The sequence below is a fragment of the Hippopotamus amphibius genome, chromosome 6 (assembly GCF_030028045.1).
Source record: "Hippopotamus amphibius kiboko isolate mHipAmp2 chromosome 6, mHipAmp2.hap2, whole genome shotgun sequence".
NCBI classification, from domain to species: Eukaryota; Metazoa; Chordata; class Mammalia; order Artiodactyla; family Hippopotamidae; genus Hippopotamus; species Hippopotamus amphibius.
Window position 1 is genome coordinate 26,267,179 of NC_080191.1, and position 18,262 is coordinate 26,285,440.

The 18,262-nt window shown below is 40.4% G+C and overlaps 1 protein-coding gene and 1 long non-coding RNA gene across 3 annotated transcripts in view; one reads left to right on the forward strand and one right to left on the reverse strand.

Moving 5' to 3' along the window:
• The window catches only part of LOC130855431 (uncharacterized), a 67,684-nt gene that overhangs the window by 4,925 nt on the left and 44,497 nt on the right, over window positions 1-18,262 (forward strand). The gene's annotated exons all lie outside the window — the stretch shown is intronic.
• Window positions 8,823-18,262, reverse strand: part of ROS1 (ROS proto-oncogene 1, receptor tyrosine kinase) — a 115,269-nt gene continuing 105,829 nt past the window's right edge. For both annotated transcript variants that reach the window (XM_057739096.1, XM_057739095.1), the window contains exons 43-44: window positions 16,524-16,687; window positions 8,823-9,130 (exon numbers count right to left, since the gene is read on the reverse strand). In XM_057739096.1, the coding sequence (XP_057595079.1) occupies window positions 8,823-9,130; window positions 16,524-16,687 (472 nt within the window). The remainder of the gene's footprint in view (window positions 9,131-16,523; window positions 16,688-18,262) is intronic.

Genomic DNA, 18,262 nt, shown 5'->3' on the forward strand with positions numbered 1-18,262 from the left:
GATCCTGCTTTACTTTTGACTTACTGTCTTGGCTAGAGGAGGGAAGAGAGGAGGGCAGCAGTTCCAGAGGTTTGCGCTTGGCCTTCCACACCAGGATATATTTGACTCCACAGGCCAAGGATTCAGTGATCCAACCACCAACTATGTCAATCCCTATTACACATTTAAAGTGTGGCGAAATCACCACTAGTGAGGTCATGGACCTGGCGGACACACTGTAGGTCAGCCTTTAGCCAGGACTGAGTTTAATACCTGGCTCCATAAACTCCATCCTAACAGAGGGGCTATGGTGATGCTTCAGGTCTCTAGATACCAATGTCAACTCAGATCCTGTATCTCATAGTCTGAAACGTCTGGGGATTCCCAGCGCACAGTACTGGAGTAAATGGGCGCAGTGCCCTGTGATGGAATCCTCAAAGTACATACGTGATGGTGTTACAGGATCTGTCCTAGGACCAGTCCACTTCTTCAGGCAATGGGTTACAGATCTGAAACTCGTGTTTTTTATTGGAGGGACCACATCAGCCTCCTAATGCGTCCATTTTTGCCTTTCTCTGATTGTAAATGTTAAGCATTGCTGGCCTTTTGTTTTGCCCTGGAGACCACATGCTTTATTAACCATCTCTATAACTCCCTATGCTCAAGCTTCTTTAGCTGTCTCTCCATCATCATGGTGATGGGGGTCCCTGGCTTCCAGTGGTCAAGTGCAGCCATCTGGCATCTGTTATTTCAGGGCTGTGTCATGTCCATAGATCTTAACAAGCCCAGACGTGGGATGGCCTCTTCTACCATCAGCTCTGATCTGCAGAGGAGACAGTCACTGAGCTGCTTAGTGATGCTTAGTGAGGCACCTCTCTTATCAGCATATTCCTGCTGACCATGTCTTTTAGTGGGTCTTCCGGCCTCACACAATATGTCCATGCCAGCATTCCCACTTCCCTCAGTCTTTTTATTCCTTCTTCTCTCATCTGACAGGGCATCTCAGCATGGGCCTTTGTTTTCTCCAGGCTTCCAAGGCTACCCTAGCCTAAAGCTTGCCTCACCTCCTTGGGTCTTTTCCAAGATGTTAACATTGCATGTTCCAGGAAATCTCGCTGAGTGAATGAATCCCTGCTTATCCATTCTTACCTTCCCACCCCCTTGCTCATGTCCCCTACAAGTGTAATCTCAGCATTACTCCCCTGGCTCCTGCCATTGGACCTTAGCTAATTCTTGGAGTTCCACTGAGATGTCACCTCTCTCCTTCTTCATCAGACCCAGCTTATGCCCAGTCAGGTTAGGCTGGGATTTGACCCTGGTTATCAACCTGGCAGTCTCCAGAGGAGGTGCATGCAGCTTCTGAGGGGGCACCTGTCACCTTGCTGGGGAGAGGCCACAGGAGTATCTCCTGTACAGAGAAAGTGCTTTAGAGGTGTGAGCCCTCTTGGCAAGCCGTGAGGGATGAGAGGGGTCTGCTGAGCCAGATTCCTTGGGGGCATCCATCCAGTTGACCCGTCCAGGGTTTCAGGGTCACAGGTTTTCTCAACAGACCTACTTTGACCGAGCAGTTCAACCTCTCTGGAGCTCTGTAACACTATCACATGAGGGGCCGCCCCTCCGTTGTGTCTTCTCTTACTCTACAATTTATAAGCACCTCTTTTTAACCTATCAGAGACACCCTCTAGCTCTCATACTTAGCCTTTATTTGTTACATACCCTTAACTTCCCATGATTCTTCTGCAGGGTATCAGTACAACTTAGGAACAGCCAGCCAGTTCCACTGTTCTTATAGACATTATCGCCTCTTTATCTTTCAAAGGCCTGAATCATCGCGTTGGCAAAGGTGTTCCCCTCTATGGGACATTTTCCTAGTTCCCCACTGGTGAAATCCTTAGCATCTGGGCTACCATATTGTACCTGGGACTGTCTGTGCCCCACACATCACTCATGATGAGGTCCTCTTAGCCACTTGGGTCAACACCAAGTGCCAGACCCCAAACCCCATCTTGCTACCTGTTTTCTTGAGTCATCCCTGGTACTATCTGTATTAGCTAAGGGCTTCAAAGAAACAGATGCCAAGAGGAATCGATGTGCAACTGATTTGTTGGGAGAAATGCCTGGGAGGGATCAAGGGGGAAAGAGAAAGAGTAGGTGAAAAAATCCTTCAGATTGTAGTGCAGGCCTGGCACTTGTTATGAAGAGAGAGAAGAAAGGATTGGGTAGGGAGAGCCTGAGATGATGGTGCATTTCTGGGAAAGTCTCCGCCAGACTGACAGGGAGTCAGTCCCCGAGTCAAAATGGCCTGTTAGTGGCCAAATAATGTCCCGATCAGGCAGGAATGGCCCATTCCTGGTATTCCCCTGTGTTTAGTCAGTGGCTGGAAATGGCCCAAGGGAAGCATGACCTGGCTTGAATGTCACAGTAGATCTGAGGGTAGAGCAGTTGGGAGTGTCAATTAGCCAGGCTCCCCAAGGCAGGTTCTCTTGAAAGATGATCTAAACAGCACACCTCCATGTCCACCCCAGGGGACCATATAATTTATGGTATAAACAAGATCACCTATAAGTGTGAAAGGGACACTGGTAATAATCCAGAACAAAGGCATAAACTGGGAGTATCCCAGGCAAATTAAGACAAATGGTTACCTGTCCTGTCAGTAATATTTGACACAGGTCATAATTCCATCCTTCTTCAAACACTTCATTCATTTGGCTTCCAGGATTCCACACACTTTTGATTTTCATGCTATTTTTCTGACCCCTCCTTCTCCGTCATCTTTGCTAGTGTCTCCTCAGCTCCCTAATGTCTAAACATGGGATGTCTTTGGCCTCAGTCCTTGGACCATCTTTCTTATTTATACACACCCCTGGTTGAGCTGGACCAGTCTCATGGCTAGTCTCATCCTCATCTATATACTGACAACTCTCCAGCCTGAACCCTCCCCTTAATCCCCTCTCCCACTGCATATTTAGCCTCTCCCCTTAGATCTCTAAAAATCATCGCAAAATTAACATGTCCTAAACTGAACCTCTAATTGCCACCTCACCTCTCAAAATAAATCATCTCTCCTTCAGTCTTTCCCATCTGATAAGTGGTAACTTCCATTCTTCCCACTGCTCAGGTTAAAAATCCAAATCTTTTCTTCCCTTGTACTCCATATCTAATCCATCAGCAAAACCTTCAAAAGAAACACAGAATCAACCACCTTTATCACTTCCACTGCTGTTTCCTCACCTTCCCTGCCAAGCCATCATCATCTCATGGTTAATTATCATAACTTTCTAATTGATTTTCCTATTTCTACCTCTCTGTCCCACCCTATTCTCAGTCCCTTCTTCACACGGGCTTTGGAATGATCCTTTTAAAAACCAAAGTCAAATCATTTTCTCACATCCAGTAGGTTGCCTTTTACTTTTGTTGTTTTGTTTTGTTTTGTTTTTGCTGTGCAAAAGCATTTTAGTTTCATGTAGTTCCACTTGTTTATTTTTGCTTTTGTTTCTTTTGTTTTTGGTGTCAGATTAAAAACATCATTGCCAAGATGTATATCAGGGAGCTTACCACCTATGTTTTCTTATAGAAGTTTTAAGTTTTCAGGTCTTATATTCAAGCCTTTAATCCATTTTAAGTTAACTTTTGTTAACTTAAGGGAGTTATGTATAAGACAGCAATCCCATTTCATTCTTTTGCATGCGGCTGTCTGATTTTCCCAGCACCATTTATTGAAGGGACTATCCTTTCCCCATTGTACATTCTTTCCTCCATATTTTGTCATAAATTAATTGATCATACATGTGTGGGTTTATTTCTGGGTTCTCTATTCTCTTCCATTAATCTGTGTGTCTGTTTTATATCAATACCACTGCTATTTTAATTCTATAGCTTTGTAATATAGTTTGAAATCAGGAAACATGATGTCTCCAGCTTCATTCTCCTTTCTCAAGATTGCTTTGGCTATTCAGGGTCTTTATGTCTTTGATTTTTTTTCATTAATGTCTTACAGCTTTCAAAAATATAGTTTTCATCTCCTTGGTTAGATTTATTCCGAGGTATTTTATTCTTTTGTTGCAGTTGTAAATGGGATTGCTTTCTTAATTTCTCTTTCTGATAGTTCATTATTAATGTAAAGTAAGGCAAAAGACTTTTGTGTATTGATTTTGTATCCCGCAACTTTACTGAATTTATTAGTTCTAATAGTCTTTTTGATGGAGTCTTTAGAGTTTTCTGATATAATAGCATGTTATTTGCACAAAGTGACAGTTTTACTTCTTCTCAATTTGGATGCTTTTTATTTCCTTTTCTTGCCTAATTACTCTAGGACTTCTGATTCTATATTGAATAAAAGTGGTGGGAGTGGACATCCTTGTCTTGTTCCTGATCTTAGAGGAAAAGCTTTCAGCTTTTCACTGTTGAGTATGATGTTAGCTGTGTGCTTGTCATGTACAGTCTTTATTATGTTGAGGTACCTTCCCTCCATACCCACTTTGTTGAGAGTTTTTATCATAAATGGATGCTGAATTTTATCAAATGCTTTTTTACTGCATCTACTGAGATGATCGTGTGATGATCATTTTGTCAGTGCAGTGTACCACGCCGACACATTTATGGATGTTTGAACCATCTTTGCACCCTGGAATAAATCCCACTTGATCATTGTGTATGATACTTTTAATGCATTGTCATATATAGTTTTGTTTTTTATTTACTATGTCTTCTACCCCATCTATTGATATAATGCTAGAATGTAGCCTCCATCAAGGCAGAGACTTAGCTTTGTTTATTGCTGTATCCCTAGCACCTATAACAATACTTCCTGTGTAGGGAGCATTCAGTAAATATTTATGAATGAGTGAATGAATCTACATGGGAACACTAAACTGCAGTATATCCCTCCTAAGGGATTGTATGCCATCATTAGAAACATTCACAAAGAATTTTTAATGGTAAGGGGGAAGCATATGCAATAAGGTTAGTTTAAAAAAGAGAGAGAGAGAAAAATACAACTGCTCCAGCCATGAATATAAGCTCACATTGGGGAAGAAAAAAAACCTGGAAGGAAATATTCTAAAATATATACAATGGAGTTGGGCTCTACATTTTGGTACCTTAATTCTTCTGGTGGTGAAGAAGCCTAGAAGAACTGGGATAGGTCTTCTGGTTTGGGCACTGCATAGCCTTGACCAACTGCAAAAGGCAAAATTGGATTGGCTCCTCTTTACCAAAGAGAGAAGGTCAAAGAGAAGTCAAGGACAATGTAACATTTATGACATTTCTTCCACATCCATAAGGCCATTCTGAGGATAAAATAATTTTTTGCCTCCTTTAACATCCTCTACCATCATTTCAAGGGCTTTCAGAATTTCAGGCCTCACCTAAGTTTGGTCTGAACCTCAAAGCAGTCCACCAACTTCTATAATACATCTAGGTCTGAAAGATAACTCAGGATCAAAAGAATCCTCTTGAGTCCCTCTTAGCAATAGGCCAATCTTCTGGCACCCCTTCTATGAGCTAAAAGTGAAGACTTGTGAAATGTGTTGGAAAAGGGTGATGAGAAAGCCAATTCATCCATTAAATATGAATACTTACTTTAGATTAAAGATTCAAAGGGTTACAAGGCAAGAATAAAGATACGGGTGCAGAGAATGGACTTGAGGACATGGGGTTGGTGGGGAGAGGGTGAAGGGGAAACTGAGACGAAGTGAGGGAGTAGCATAGACATATATACACCACCAACTGTAAAATAGATAGCTAGTGGGAAGTTGCTCTGTAACAAAGGGAGATCAACTCCATGATGGGTGATGCCTTAAAGGGCCGGGACAGGGAGGGTGGGAGGGAGTCGCGGGAGGGAGGGGATATGGGGATATGTGTCTAAATACAGCTGATTCCCTTTGGCGTACCTCAAAAGCTGCTACAGGAGTGAAAATCAATTACATTCCAATTAAGAGCTTTAAAAAAAAGATTCAAAGGGTTAAAAGACATCACCCTGTCTTCAGAAAGCTTGCAATTTATTCCAGTAGCTAAAATACATTGAAATAGGATGGAAATACATGTGGTGTCAGCAGGTGAGATATAAAGACAAGAAGGGCAACAGCAATTCTGAGGAGGGAGGGGGAGGGAGTTAGGGACAAGCCTTTCCCAAAAGTTGGAATGTGAGCTGATCCTAAAGGATGACTGGAAGTTAGATAAGGAGAGAACAGGTGAGAACATTCCACTAGGCCAGGGGAAACCAGGATGGGGAAGCAACATAGAGGGTATCTGAGACCAGGGACGGGCTCTTTTCTCCAGGACATTTTGAAGAAAGCATTTTCAACAGAGTTATAGCAACAGATTAATTGTATGCAGGTAAATCTTTATTCAACGGGCAACGTTAAATCATAAAAAATATTTTTCATTTCTAATTTAAATATTTTTCTTACAGATTTTTTCTTTTCTTTGAACAATTTAAAATGAAGGTTAGATTTATTGATCGTTTTTGTATTGTTTCGTTTTGTTTATACCAATTATAATTTCTGCCTTTGGGAGCCTTTATTTCTCTCAAGTCTCACCTTCCCAGGTCGTATTTTGCAGGTAAAAAACTTATCAATAAGATTTTATTCTTCTGTTAATTTTTAGTGAAGAACACATTTTAACAAGTGCCAATTTTAGCCATTCACAATTTTTCCCTCTTGACTACAAAATCTAATTTTTCCCGAATTAACTTACATAGTTTTCAATATTACTATCCGTTTGTATTTTTGTCAATTATTTTGATCTATAATAAATTTACCTATGAGATTTTCAGCCACTGTCTATTTTATGTTGCATTAACTATTTCTACCAATATTATTCATTATGAATTATAAAAAAAGACTAGTAATTTGCATTTATATCCTAGCTGAAACATGATATTTTACAGGCTGTTCCCCTCAGATATTCTATAAATTTCTCTATTGTCCACATTGTAATGCAAATGTATTGTACTGAAAAGCCAATTCTTCTGTACACTTCTAATCCCTTTGTGTATTCCATAATAAAGGTCCATGGCACTGGCAAAGCAAAAGTCATGGTTCCAAGAAACAGAAACTAATTCTGGCTGCTTTAAGAGAAAAACATTTATTAAAAGGATGTGGATATAAGTCACAGAATCCCTGCGAGGGCTTGAGAACCCAACTCAGAGGCTATGGAACAGGGAGCCCCAGTTAGAAGCAGACAGCAGAACCCAGCCAGTCTGGCTACCCTGGATGCCAGAGGCACCAGCCTCCAGACTTGCTCTGCCGACTCTCCTGGCCCTGGACACTGCACGCCCGGGATGCAGACCAACTGCAGTTGCCACCGTCACCAGGGACAGCCCACTGTGGTCCCTGTCTCTTTGCTTCCTTCGCTTTCAGTTAGAATGCCTGTGGTGGGTGTGTCTGCATGCTGGGGGGTAGGGTCACTTGCCTGCCTTCTTACTGCAAGAGATCTTAGGAAAGCAAACGGAACATAGCTCCCGCTCGGAATATAAAGGTAGAGGAATTCCCCAACGTGGGAAGGGGTGTCATATTCCGAGCTAACAAAAAGAATGATCAATGCCCATTAGAGAGTCAGAAGATCAGAGGGAAAATATTCTGCCTTGTTCAGTGGCATAACAGATGTGGCAGAGTGGCCAAAGTCCTGGACCTTTACTTGAGAGCTGTTCACCACAGAATTAACACATTGACCTCTCTGTGTTCCTCACCATACAGCCTATCATCTGTGCAGGTTCTCAGACAATAGGCAAATTTAAACATGAACTAAATGATCCAAGGTGAAAACAGATACGGATACGGGTTCCTCTTCCATAGCAGTTGTTAGCGAAGGTTATGATCAAAGTGTTCTTTATATCTCGTGAACATCCTATATACGGCAACTAAATAACACACAATACTTTCATTATTGTTGCTGTTGGAGCATTTGAGGCTGTCAGATTTAAATGTGTAACTGCAAAAAAATGACTGGCTTTAAATCAGAGAGTTTCTCTGAAGCAATTTTTAAATAGTTCTCATTTAGGTGGTTATTATTTTGTATGGTTGCTAAAAATCACACAGTTTGAATTAACATTATATAATCATTTATATTTAATTTTAAGAAAAATTTGATAGTAGATGTAATCCTCAGTCTGTTATGTATAAAATAGATATGACAAACAAAAACAATCTTTATATTGGCTAATTTCTATAAAAGCATACAGAGTGATTTTTATACCACCCAAAGACCATGGAATGCTAAACTTTAGGACATAGAGATCTTTGTGGTCCTAATGTCCATATGATTGAAGTTCCTGCTCCAAGTCTCCAAAATACAACATATTTTAGAGTAGTCATTAAGGACAATATTTTATTGTAGTAAGTTTTCCAAATGACTTCTCGTGTCATAGATGCTGGTTCCTTCTGTATGTGTAGAGTTATTTAGTCATTTCCTTTGTCCCTTTTGAGATAATCTGTAGTTCACTTGGCTCCCTGCACACACTTGTCATCCTCCTCCTTCAGGTCTCTAAACGTACGGCTTTTGTCTCCAACCATCTAAGATGTTTCTCTTACAGCCCAGACCGAAGGGTGGGCAGTGGCCTAAGGAACCTCAGGGTGAGGAATTAGTTTCATTTCCAGACTCGTGAGTCTTTCTAAGCTTCCAAATGCTCAAAGGGTCACCTCAGAATTCTGCTGAAGGTTAGACAGTTGGTATGGGGACTGTCACAACTGAAACCAAATGGCTCTCGGCACCCAGATCCAGTGTTAATTCAAGTCATAGACCACCACACCACAACATCTATCATCCTCCTAGGTTTTCTTTCAGTGACTGTTTAATGGGAGGAGTGTTTATCTCAACTCTGCATTTCCCAAACAGAGCTATTAATCAGACCCATCTCCATATCCACTGTGAGTGAGACAGGCATAGTTCAGGCCTTCAGGCTTGCCAGAAGGGCAGTAAGCCACTTGTTTTTCTTGGCAGATATCTTTGTCTGCATGTGGTTCCTTCTCTTCTTTCCTCAGACCACAAGATTCAGATTCCTTCGAGCCTAGAGGACCCTCAGAATTTGCTTCCCCTTGTCTGCATTCTGTAGCAAGTACCATATAGTTTAACCCTTCTTGGTTCTTGGTTTCCATTAAAGCAATTGACATATTATCTGAATTCAAACAAATCATGTGACCATCTTCATCTGTGAAAAAAATATAAAAGTTATTCTAGCATCTATTTTGTTTCCTTTATTTGTAATATCCAGGCTGTATGAGAATTAGAACAACACCAACCTTACCCATTGGTTCAGCAAACATTTATGACCACCACTAAGGGAACACAAATGTCCAAGACATGTTCCGCTGTCCTTGATGCTACTGCAGTCTAGTAGGAGAGCAGAAATAGTACTATAGTAGGTGATGTGTGCATATATAAGAAAGGAATACATGAAGTGGTGAGAGCACAGAGGCGATTAACTCTGCTGTAACAGGTGAAACAGGTCATGGTCTCTGTGACAGGAATTAAGTGGCCCTAGGATGGCCCTTTTTGTGTAAAGTGCTTACCCTTTCATCTTGCCACGTCAGCTAAAATAGCTACCTTTAAAGATGTATTTCTTTAGATCAAGTAATTTAACCATTTATTAAGCTAATATTTATTTCATGCCTACTGCATACCAGGCTGTGTCCTAGGTATTGATGATACAGCAATGAACAAAACACATTTGTTGCTGTTTGGGGTTTACAGTCTAACAGGGGGAGACAGACAATAAACTAGAGGACAATTAAATCTGTGTCAGGTGGTGATAAGCACGGACATGAAATATTGTAATAATAATTTGTTGCTGTTCGTAATCCTTATAGAGTACTTACGACGTACCAGGCACTGTTCTAAGCTATGTGCATGTATTAACTCATTCTTCTCCTGCTAAGTAAGAACTGGCACTATCTCCATTTAGCAGATGAAGAAACTGAGGACAGAGGAGTTTAATAATTTGCCCAAGGTCCCACAACTAGAACTTGAACCCAAACTGTCTGGCTCTAGGCTGTGTCTTCATGTTCACCTCCCTGGGCGGGGGGGGAGGTGGAGCCAGGTGCTGTGTGACGAGGAGGTGGTGGGCAGCGTGTCCCACAGGAGTCCTTGAGAGGCACCGGCTCTAGACACGCATGTGTATGAGGTGGGAGTGGCAGCAGCCAGAGGGTAACTTGACCTTCTTCACAATTGTGCTCAGATTATTTTGTCTCTCTCTACTTAAAGCCTGACCTTCTTACTCAGAAAAGTATAAGAGTTCTTGTTGAAACCTAATAGAGTTTCTGAAACATTCCACAAAATTTTAGGGAATCAACAAGCTAGATATGAAAATATATATTGTGGGAATTATTTGTTTTTTTTATCAATGCTTTCCAATCTCTGGGTGTTACTGCCTGGATGAAAAATTTACACTCAGAAATACTTCTCTCCTTTCATGCAGCCCCACGTTTTACAAATCAGAAACATTTCAGTTGGTAGATGAAGGTTCTTCCCTTTCTCCTCGTCATACTTCCACCACCAGCTCGTGTGAGCAAGGTGTGGGCAAGGCCTGCTGGGCTGCCAAGCTTCTGCACTTGGCCCTGACGCACACCTAGGCTGGATTTATTTGGAATGTATTTAAATTGAAATATTGGGAAATTTTAAGTAATTTCAAAGGACTAAGGGACGCACCATTGCACCTATGTTTTCCTGATGGAATTTAGTGGATCTATCTATCAAGTCCCACACCTGAACTACAAAGATTATTTTATTATAAAAGCATACGAATCACTGTCCTTGCTCTGTCTTATTAGGTGTTTATTTCATTTTCAGCCTCTCCCCCACTGTTGAAGAATAAGAAGTCTGAGCTGCAGGCTCACAGGCTCTTTGGCATCATTCCATGTTCCTCTTCATTGTTCAAACATCATTCTAGTATATTTCAAACCACACAAATAGTCAGATAGTGTTGTAAAATATGTCCCCCATAGAAATACGTTTATCAGATGTCGGGTTTGGTTAGTGCCTAAGTGCCGAATATCTATGGAAGGATCCAACCGATTGGATTATTGTCAATATGTACTGATAGCCATTGAAAAACTCATAAGAATAACTTGCTATGCATGATAATACCAATAGAAAATATCAAAAAATGAGAGGAAGAAATAGGATATTTAACTTTAAATTGCCCCGTGGCCCAGATTATTGAGGAAATTGGGATGATATTCCTGAAGTGTTTAAAGAAATTAGGCTAAAGGAGTTTAGAATTTCAACAAAAACGTACGCCTACAACATAGGTGTAGCTACTTATGTTATCAACTGCTTCACTGCCATATGTTTAGTCCATTAAGTAGCATATTGGGAAACTTTCCACTGAAATGTGATTTAATTTTTTGCCTATATTGAGTTATTTGGGGGAAAAAATCTATTACATAAGGCAAATAAATTCTTCTTACAAATTCTGGTGCAATATGTCAAAGAAAAATCATTAGCTAACTATTTCATTGGTTCATAGTACTTAGGGCAATATTTAGTAACTTGACCCTGGCAAGCTTTCAGCAATTAGTACATCTCCTTATTGCATAAAGAATTTACGAGAGATGGGGCGGGTTGTTTATTTTGGTGTAAAAACTATTGAACAGAAAACCTGCAGGTCCTTAAAGCAGAGATCGGCATGCACTTGGCAACCCTTGGTTTAAGAGGGAAATATTAAAATAAAGACTTCCAAGTAAGACAGGGTATTTACAGACTAGACATATGCCGGCTGACTGGCTATGTTTAGAACAGCAGAGGAGCATTTAGATTTGTTTCCTGTAGAACTCTCTGGGACTGATGAGGTGATGTTTACACAAATGTTTGGATGAAGTCACTGGGATATTTTTACTAGATGTCCAGATATGTTACTAATCTCTCTCTATCCCCTCTCCACCCCATTAGGTCAGTAGGACCATAGCGTAGGCATGGTATTCTTGCTCCCTGTAATCCTAATGCCCCTTTTTTTTCCCCCAAAAAGTCCTCCCAGTGGCTTTGCTGTCTTCTTATATATCTCTGACAGTAACAAAGAAGACTTCTTACAGTTTCGTTAAATATGCCCACCAGTCTGCAAAGCAGCAAACTATTATTAAACACATTCTCTTTCACTTAAAAGGTAATTAAGTTTAGGCTTGCCTTGAAGAGACTGTTCCATGATTTCTATCCCTTGCAAATATGCAAATTCTGCTTTTCGTTCTATTTCTTCTCTCTTCTCTGCCACTTTTGTTCTGTCACATCGCAATTATCAGAATTTTTGGTGATCTCCATATCTCTTTCCATTCCTTATCATCAGGATTTACATTCATTTCAGAATGTGAATTTCTCTTGTACCAAAAGTATGTATCTGTCATGGCACAGAATGACCTGTTTCCATCTAAATTATCAGAGTTTGATTATATTCCCTGTTACCCTCTTCCTGCGTCCTTATTCTGCCTCGTTATGTCTGCTTCTCCATTTTTTAAAGATGTTATTTAGAATTTTAATTCAGTCTGTCAACAAGCTGGCACCTAAATAAATCAGCGCACTAAAGATAACAAAGTGGGGAGAGTGTGGGAGCAGTTTCCTAACCACAGCCACGTCTCTGTGAAGGATGAGAGCAAAGGCTCTAGGATAGAGTCCTACTCCAGCCCCATGCAGCAGGATGACCATGGGCAAGTCACTCACCTCAGTCTTTGCATCTGGAAAATGGTAATATTATAATGCCCACTTCATAGGGCTATTGTGAGGATTTAATGAGTTAACCCACATAGCACAAGTGATATATTAAGAACTGCTAGAATAAAAGTAGCTAATATTGCAATTAAAAGCCATTCCCAAAAAGGGTTTTGTTCTCTATATGTACTGTGAGCATTGTTTGGTACTTACCTCAGCCTCATAGATGAACTAGGTAATGCTACATGGTAAAAAGATTTTCTCAAGGGTTCATGAAGACTTCTGGTAGACCCTAAGGTAAAGCTAAGCCCTCAGGCCCTCTAACACCCATTCTGGCAGCCTCTGTAATTTTTGTAACATGTCTGTACACATTGGAAGGAAAGGCTTCTGGAAGTGAAGAGCTGAATTTTAAAATATAACACAAGTCAACTGTAAATTCCTCACAACCCTACAGAACTTTTCATCTCTGCAGCATTTGACCACTCTCGACTATGTGAGCCTCTCTCCTTTGGATTTCCACGGCAACCTTCCTCTTTTCTTTCTGACTTCTCCTCTCGGGCCCACCATCTTTCTTTGTCAGTCCCTCATATACTGGCTGTTTTCTGGGTCCCATCCACTGTTCACGTCTCTTTTAATGCTATACACTTTAATTGAATGACCTCATCTACACCTTTGACTTCAACCACTTCTCTTTCCAACTGAATACAGGGCTTCTTCACTTCTCCCCCACTTGGCTCAAACCAAACATGCATGCAGCTGCTCCTCCTCCTATGCCCCACCCCCCATCTTTGGGAAGAGCACTGCTTCCCACAGTTTCTCAGATCACTGGGATTCACCGTTGTCTCCTCTCTCTTCTTCACCCAGTTAGGTGCCAAATCCTATAGCATCTACCCCTGTGGTAAGTCTGGCTTCCCTATCCTTCTTTCTATAGCTGTCACCATTCATTGTTTCAGCTTTCGTTCATTTTCATTTCTTATGTGATTAATGTGACCATTATTCCTCCAGTTTCAACACTTGCCATTTGCCACCCTCGTGTAATAAATGATCTGCAGTTGTATGAACACTCTATTCTCTATTATTCCCTGCCTTTCTACATACTGCTTCTTTTATCTCTAGATACCTTTTTCTCACCTCCCTGCAGAACTTAGTTTAGGATTAACCTCTCAGTGGCTTTTATTGATTCTCCCTCTGCCACACAGTGTAGGTTTAACATCCTTCCGTCCGCGGGACTCCCACAGAACATGAATTCCCTCTCAGTGGCAACATAGAATACCTCCTGGCTTCTGGCAGAAGATATAGTTTAAAATCATCTGCTCACCAAATCTTCAAGTGTAAGCTCATTTGTTAGAAGAAAAAAAAGAAAGAAAGAAAAATGGTGAACTGACCAGAGAATCTACATCTCACTCATTCCTCTAGATTTCCAGCCACTTTGCATGTATACAAACATACACAAGTGAACATATCTGTAATTGGTTGTATATGCATATAAAATATCTGGAAGTATATAATCAAATCAAAATGATGGCTTAGCACTGGGGAGTAATGATAGGGAGGCAGTGAGAGATAGGGAGGCAGTGAGAGACTAACTTTTTACACTGCTTATATGTTTTTTAAACAATAAACATAAATTACTTTTCTAATAAAGATCTTTAAATAAAGTTACAAAAACAACATAGCGAGAACCATTACAGAGATTAATTACTAGAAAAGTTAGAAGAAAAATCAGAAAGGATCAGGAGTCACTTTTTTGATTGACTATAAAATAACATAAAAATTCTTTTTTAAACCTTTAAAAAGATGATAAGTGTGTTTCATTTTATGAAGGCCACAAAAATGTTATACACAAAAAAATCTGAATCAGAGACTTAGTAGTTAACTGTTGCCTTCTAGAGATAAGAGCAGAGATTTAGTAAGAAAATCTTGCTTTTAGTGACCAGTAAGCAAAACCCTGTTCTGCTTGCCTTTCAGACATCTATGCAGTCAACTCAACCCACTTACTGCCATTCATCTACTTCAGGAACAAAAGATTTCATTTTACATATTGGCAAACCACCCCAGATTGCGGTTCCTCTAAAGTTTGCATACGTGAAGTTACAACCGATAAGAACCAAGCCAAGCAGGGGCTTCAGATGGCTTGAGCAAAACAGTATTGTTCAATAGTGAACTGGTGACACTCACTTTTCCTGTGGATAGAGACACAGTCCTATGACAAGGACAACTCTCAAAATCACCAGTAGAAGAAGAGCTCACTATGAAACATTACATACAACATTAAAGAAACTGACTCTAGTTTCTCAAAGGGAAGAAATATTCTTGCCTCTTATTTTTCTTTAAAGCATCCCAAAGGAACACATTAAATTCAGGTGCTTACCACTGTACTATGCCTTGCATAAAAGTCAACAGGTATCTGTTGAAATAATTTTTTAAATTTTATCAAAAATTCACTCAAAGAAATACATTAAGCAACTGTTTAGAAAGTGAGAAGGACTTTATAGTATGTAGAATGGTTTATAGGTATGTTTTTTCATAACTTGGGTGATCTTCACACAGTCAAATGTATGTCTAGAACCCTCCAAAAAGATGAGGTTGCCTTGCAATTATAACTCCTAAGGGCTCAACCACTGGCACACCTAGAATCGGTTCCTTAATGAGAAGGCAGGTAGAGCCACTGTGAGATTATTAACAAGGCTTATTCTGATGAGGACCAGGATGCATGCTCAAAGCAGGCACAACCCTTTCCAATCTGTCACTTAGCTGTTTATATTAAAGCAGTCTCATGATCAGTCTTATCTCCGTTCATGTCATGAATCCAAAGTTACTCAAAATGTGTACTCAGAAACACAGCAAACAAGACAAGCAGATATTCGTCCTTGGGCTTCTTATTTTTCCCTGCTATTATTAGTCAAGTGTATCACTCAAGGTGAAGGTCTCACTGTAGAGAGAGGACTCCAGGGCAGCCATCAGCCATTGTGTAATCAATCAGTGCAGAGACAGAGCGGCTTAATTTCTGAGGGATTCCGAGTCATGGTCCATCTTGCCAGGTTTATTTCTAAGCAAGAATGTTTGCATTTGAAAAATGCAACTTTTAATAATGGGATGAAGTTTACAAGCAGCTGGAAAGGGTCATTTTAAAATTTATTTTTCTGCAGCCAACTAGGCAAATACTTTGTAAATCTGATTTTAGAAATGAATTAAGTGACTGCTATGTTTTAATACCAAAATACTGAAGTGGAATCACACTAGACCTTAGCAAGGTGACCCACTACAATAATCATAGCAAACTCAATAGCAGTTAGAAGCACTAGATTAGACATATACATAGTAACATGGATGGCTCTTAAAAACACAGTACTTAATGAAAAAAGAAAGAAAAGAAGCATTACATAACACAATAGTATCCATGCATACAATACACATACAAATTAAAAGAAATACATCAAAGACATCAGAAAGGCTGCCTGGCAGGTGAAGGGAAAAAACAGAACAGGAGAGGAATATGGAAATAAAGGGACTAAACAAACAAAATGAAAGGCAATCCTTACATAGACCAATGATGATAACGTACCATCAACTATAATTAACTCAACTCTGCCACTGAGGTCCAAACTGGCAGGAGGGGTGGAGGGCAGAGAGAACAGGCTTCATGAAAATATAGTCTAACATGTTAATTCTCCTCCTTACTATCTTAGATTACAAATCTGGGGGCCATATCATTATTCTTTTTTTTAATTTAATGAACAAATCAAAATTATTTTTGAAAAGGAGTACAATAAATAATTATGAGGATGGTGCCAGTATATTATTCTTCTTAAGCACCATAAGATGTCTTCCATGTACCTCCTATTTTAACCTTGTTCAGTTCACACTGGAGAGAAAACCCAAAAATTCTGAAGAAGAATCAAACTTACCTTCAAAGCCTTCATTTATGACTCCACTGAGATTTGCTTCTTCTCTGCATTGAGAGATACTATTCAAGGAAAAATTTCTGAATAACTGAAGCTGGTCTTGAATTTTGTGGAAAGCAGGTCTTTGCTCAGGTTCTTGAGCCCAGCACTGGGTCATTAAATCCCACCTGGATGTGTGGGTCAAGACACGAAGGTAAATAGTGAGTGGACATCATTAGGCAGCATTACTGATAACGCAGGTAAGGTCACTTCAGAAGAAAAAGAATCTGAGTTATTGCCGGTTTTCCATAATTAATATAACCAAACCAGAGCAAAAGCTTTTGTTTCTTATTTAATAGTGGCTGGCAATATAACTACCTTTATTCGAAAACATCTTCCTTCTGAAACGTCGATATTTATTTTAACAGTTATTAATCTAAATAAACAGATAAATAGAGGGTTGGAAAATGCTTACTGAACCCATAAGGGAACTAACAGCTATAGAAATTATTGAAGAAGCTGAGATTAAATGTTACATTCATACATTGATATCTGAGGCAAAATCTAAGATTTACTCCAAGCCACACAGATATTCAGTGGCAGAACCACAGGTAGAAATCAGACCCAATTTTAATGCTTTTATTCTTCAGTACACTGCCAGGTAAACTAAGAGACTCAGTGCCCTTAGACATAAATAGCTGGTTATTTTACATTCTCTTTTCCTTAATGGTTGTCTAAGAAATGTCTGTGCAGTACTCTTCACGAGTGTTCATTCATTCATTCAGCAAGGATTCGTTGGACACTTATTATATACGAGCAGCATATCAAGAGCAAGAGATGTGGCAGTGTGGCCCCTGCCCTCATACAATATATATAGCAAATGTAAGAGGGTGACAAAAGTTATCCACTACAACTCATGGTAGCAGGGGGAAAATGTAACTCTTTCATAGTTCCGTAACTAATTCTCAAAGCCCCCACCTAGTAGAAGAAAATTAACTCCATTTAGTACAATGCCATTTATAACCTAGTCCATGCCAGTGTTTTAAACCACCCTTTTTAGGTAATTCTCAGTATTTGATGGATAAGAGCTCAGTCTCTCCTATCTTTAGGCTATTCCTACCCCCTCTGTCTTCCTCTCCAAGATGCTGTCAGGATTTATGTTGGGTGAAAGTCACGTGAGTTGTACTGGCACCATGAAGGATGTTTCGGACCCCACTGTGCCCTCCAGGCCTTCTCTAGGCTCAGAGCGGAATATGAGGAATTCCGTAAGGAGTGACTGGTCTGGTCCATCATGCAGGCAGTCCACGATCTCTTTACCTGTTCTTTTGACCCTTCTCACTGAACAGGCCCTCCTTTTTCTCTCTCTAGGTGCAGGCCTCTCTGAGACTGCATCATGTCCCATATCTGCTGACCAGGCTCAGGGAATCCTTTCCTGTTTCTGTTGCATGCCCGCAGGATGCTCCCTGGCTGAATCTCTAGCTTTCAACAAAATGTTGACTCTACACGGGAAACAACGGAGGCTTGGAAGTACAAGCTACATACATGTTCTCTGTGATGCTGGGTGTCCGTATCAATGGGGGGGGGGGGGGTCGCCTGCTCAGTGATCTCCTTGCCATCCTGCCAGACTGGAAGGAGTGGGCAGTTGCTCCCTGTGTTTGGTGTCACCCACACCTAATCTAACAGAACCCTACAGAGGTTTCACCCAACATCTTTACCCTCCTACCTCTATCTGTTAAGGTCTCTTCTTCCCACTCTTGCTCAGG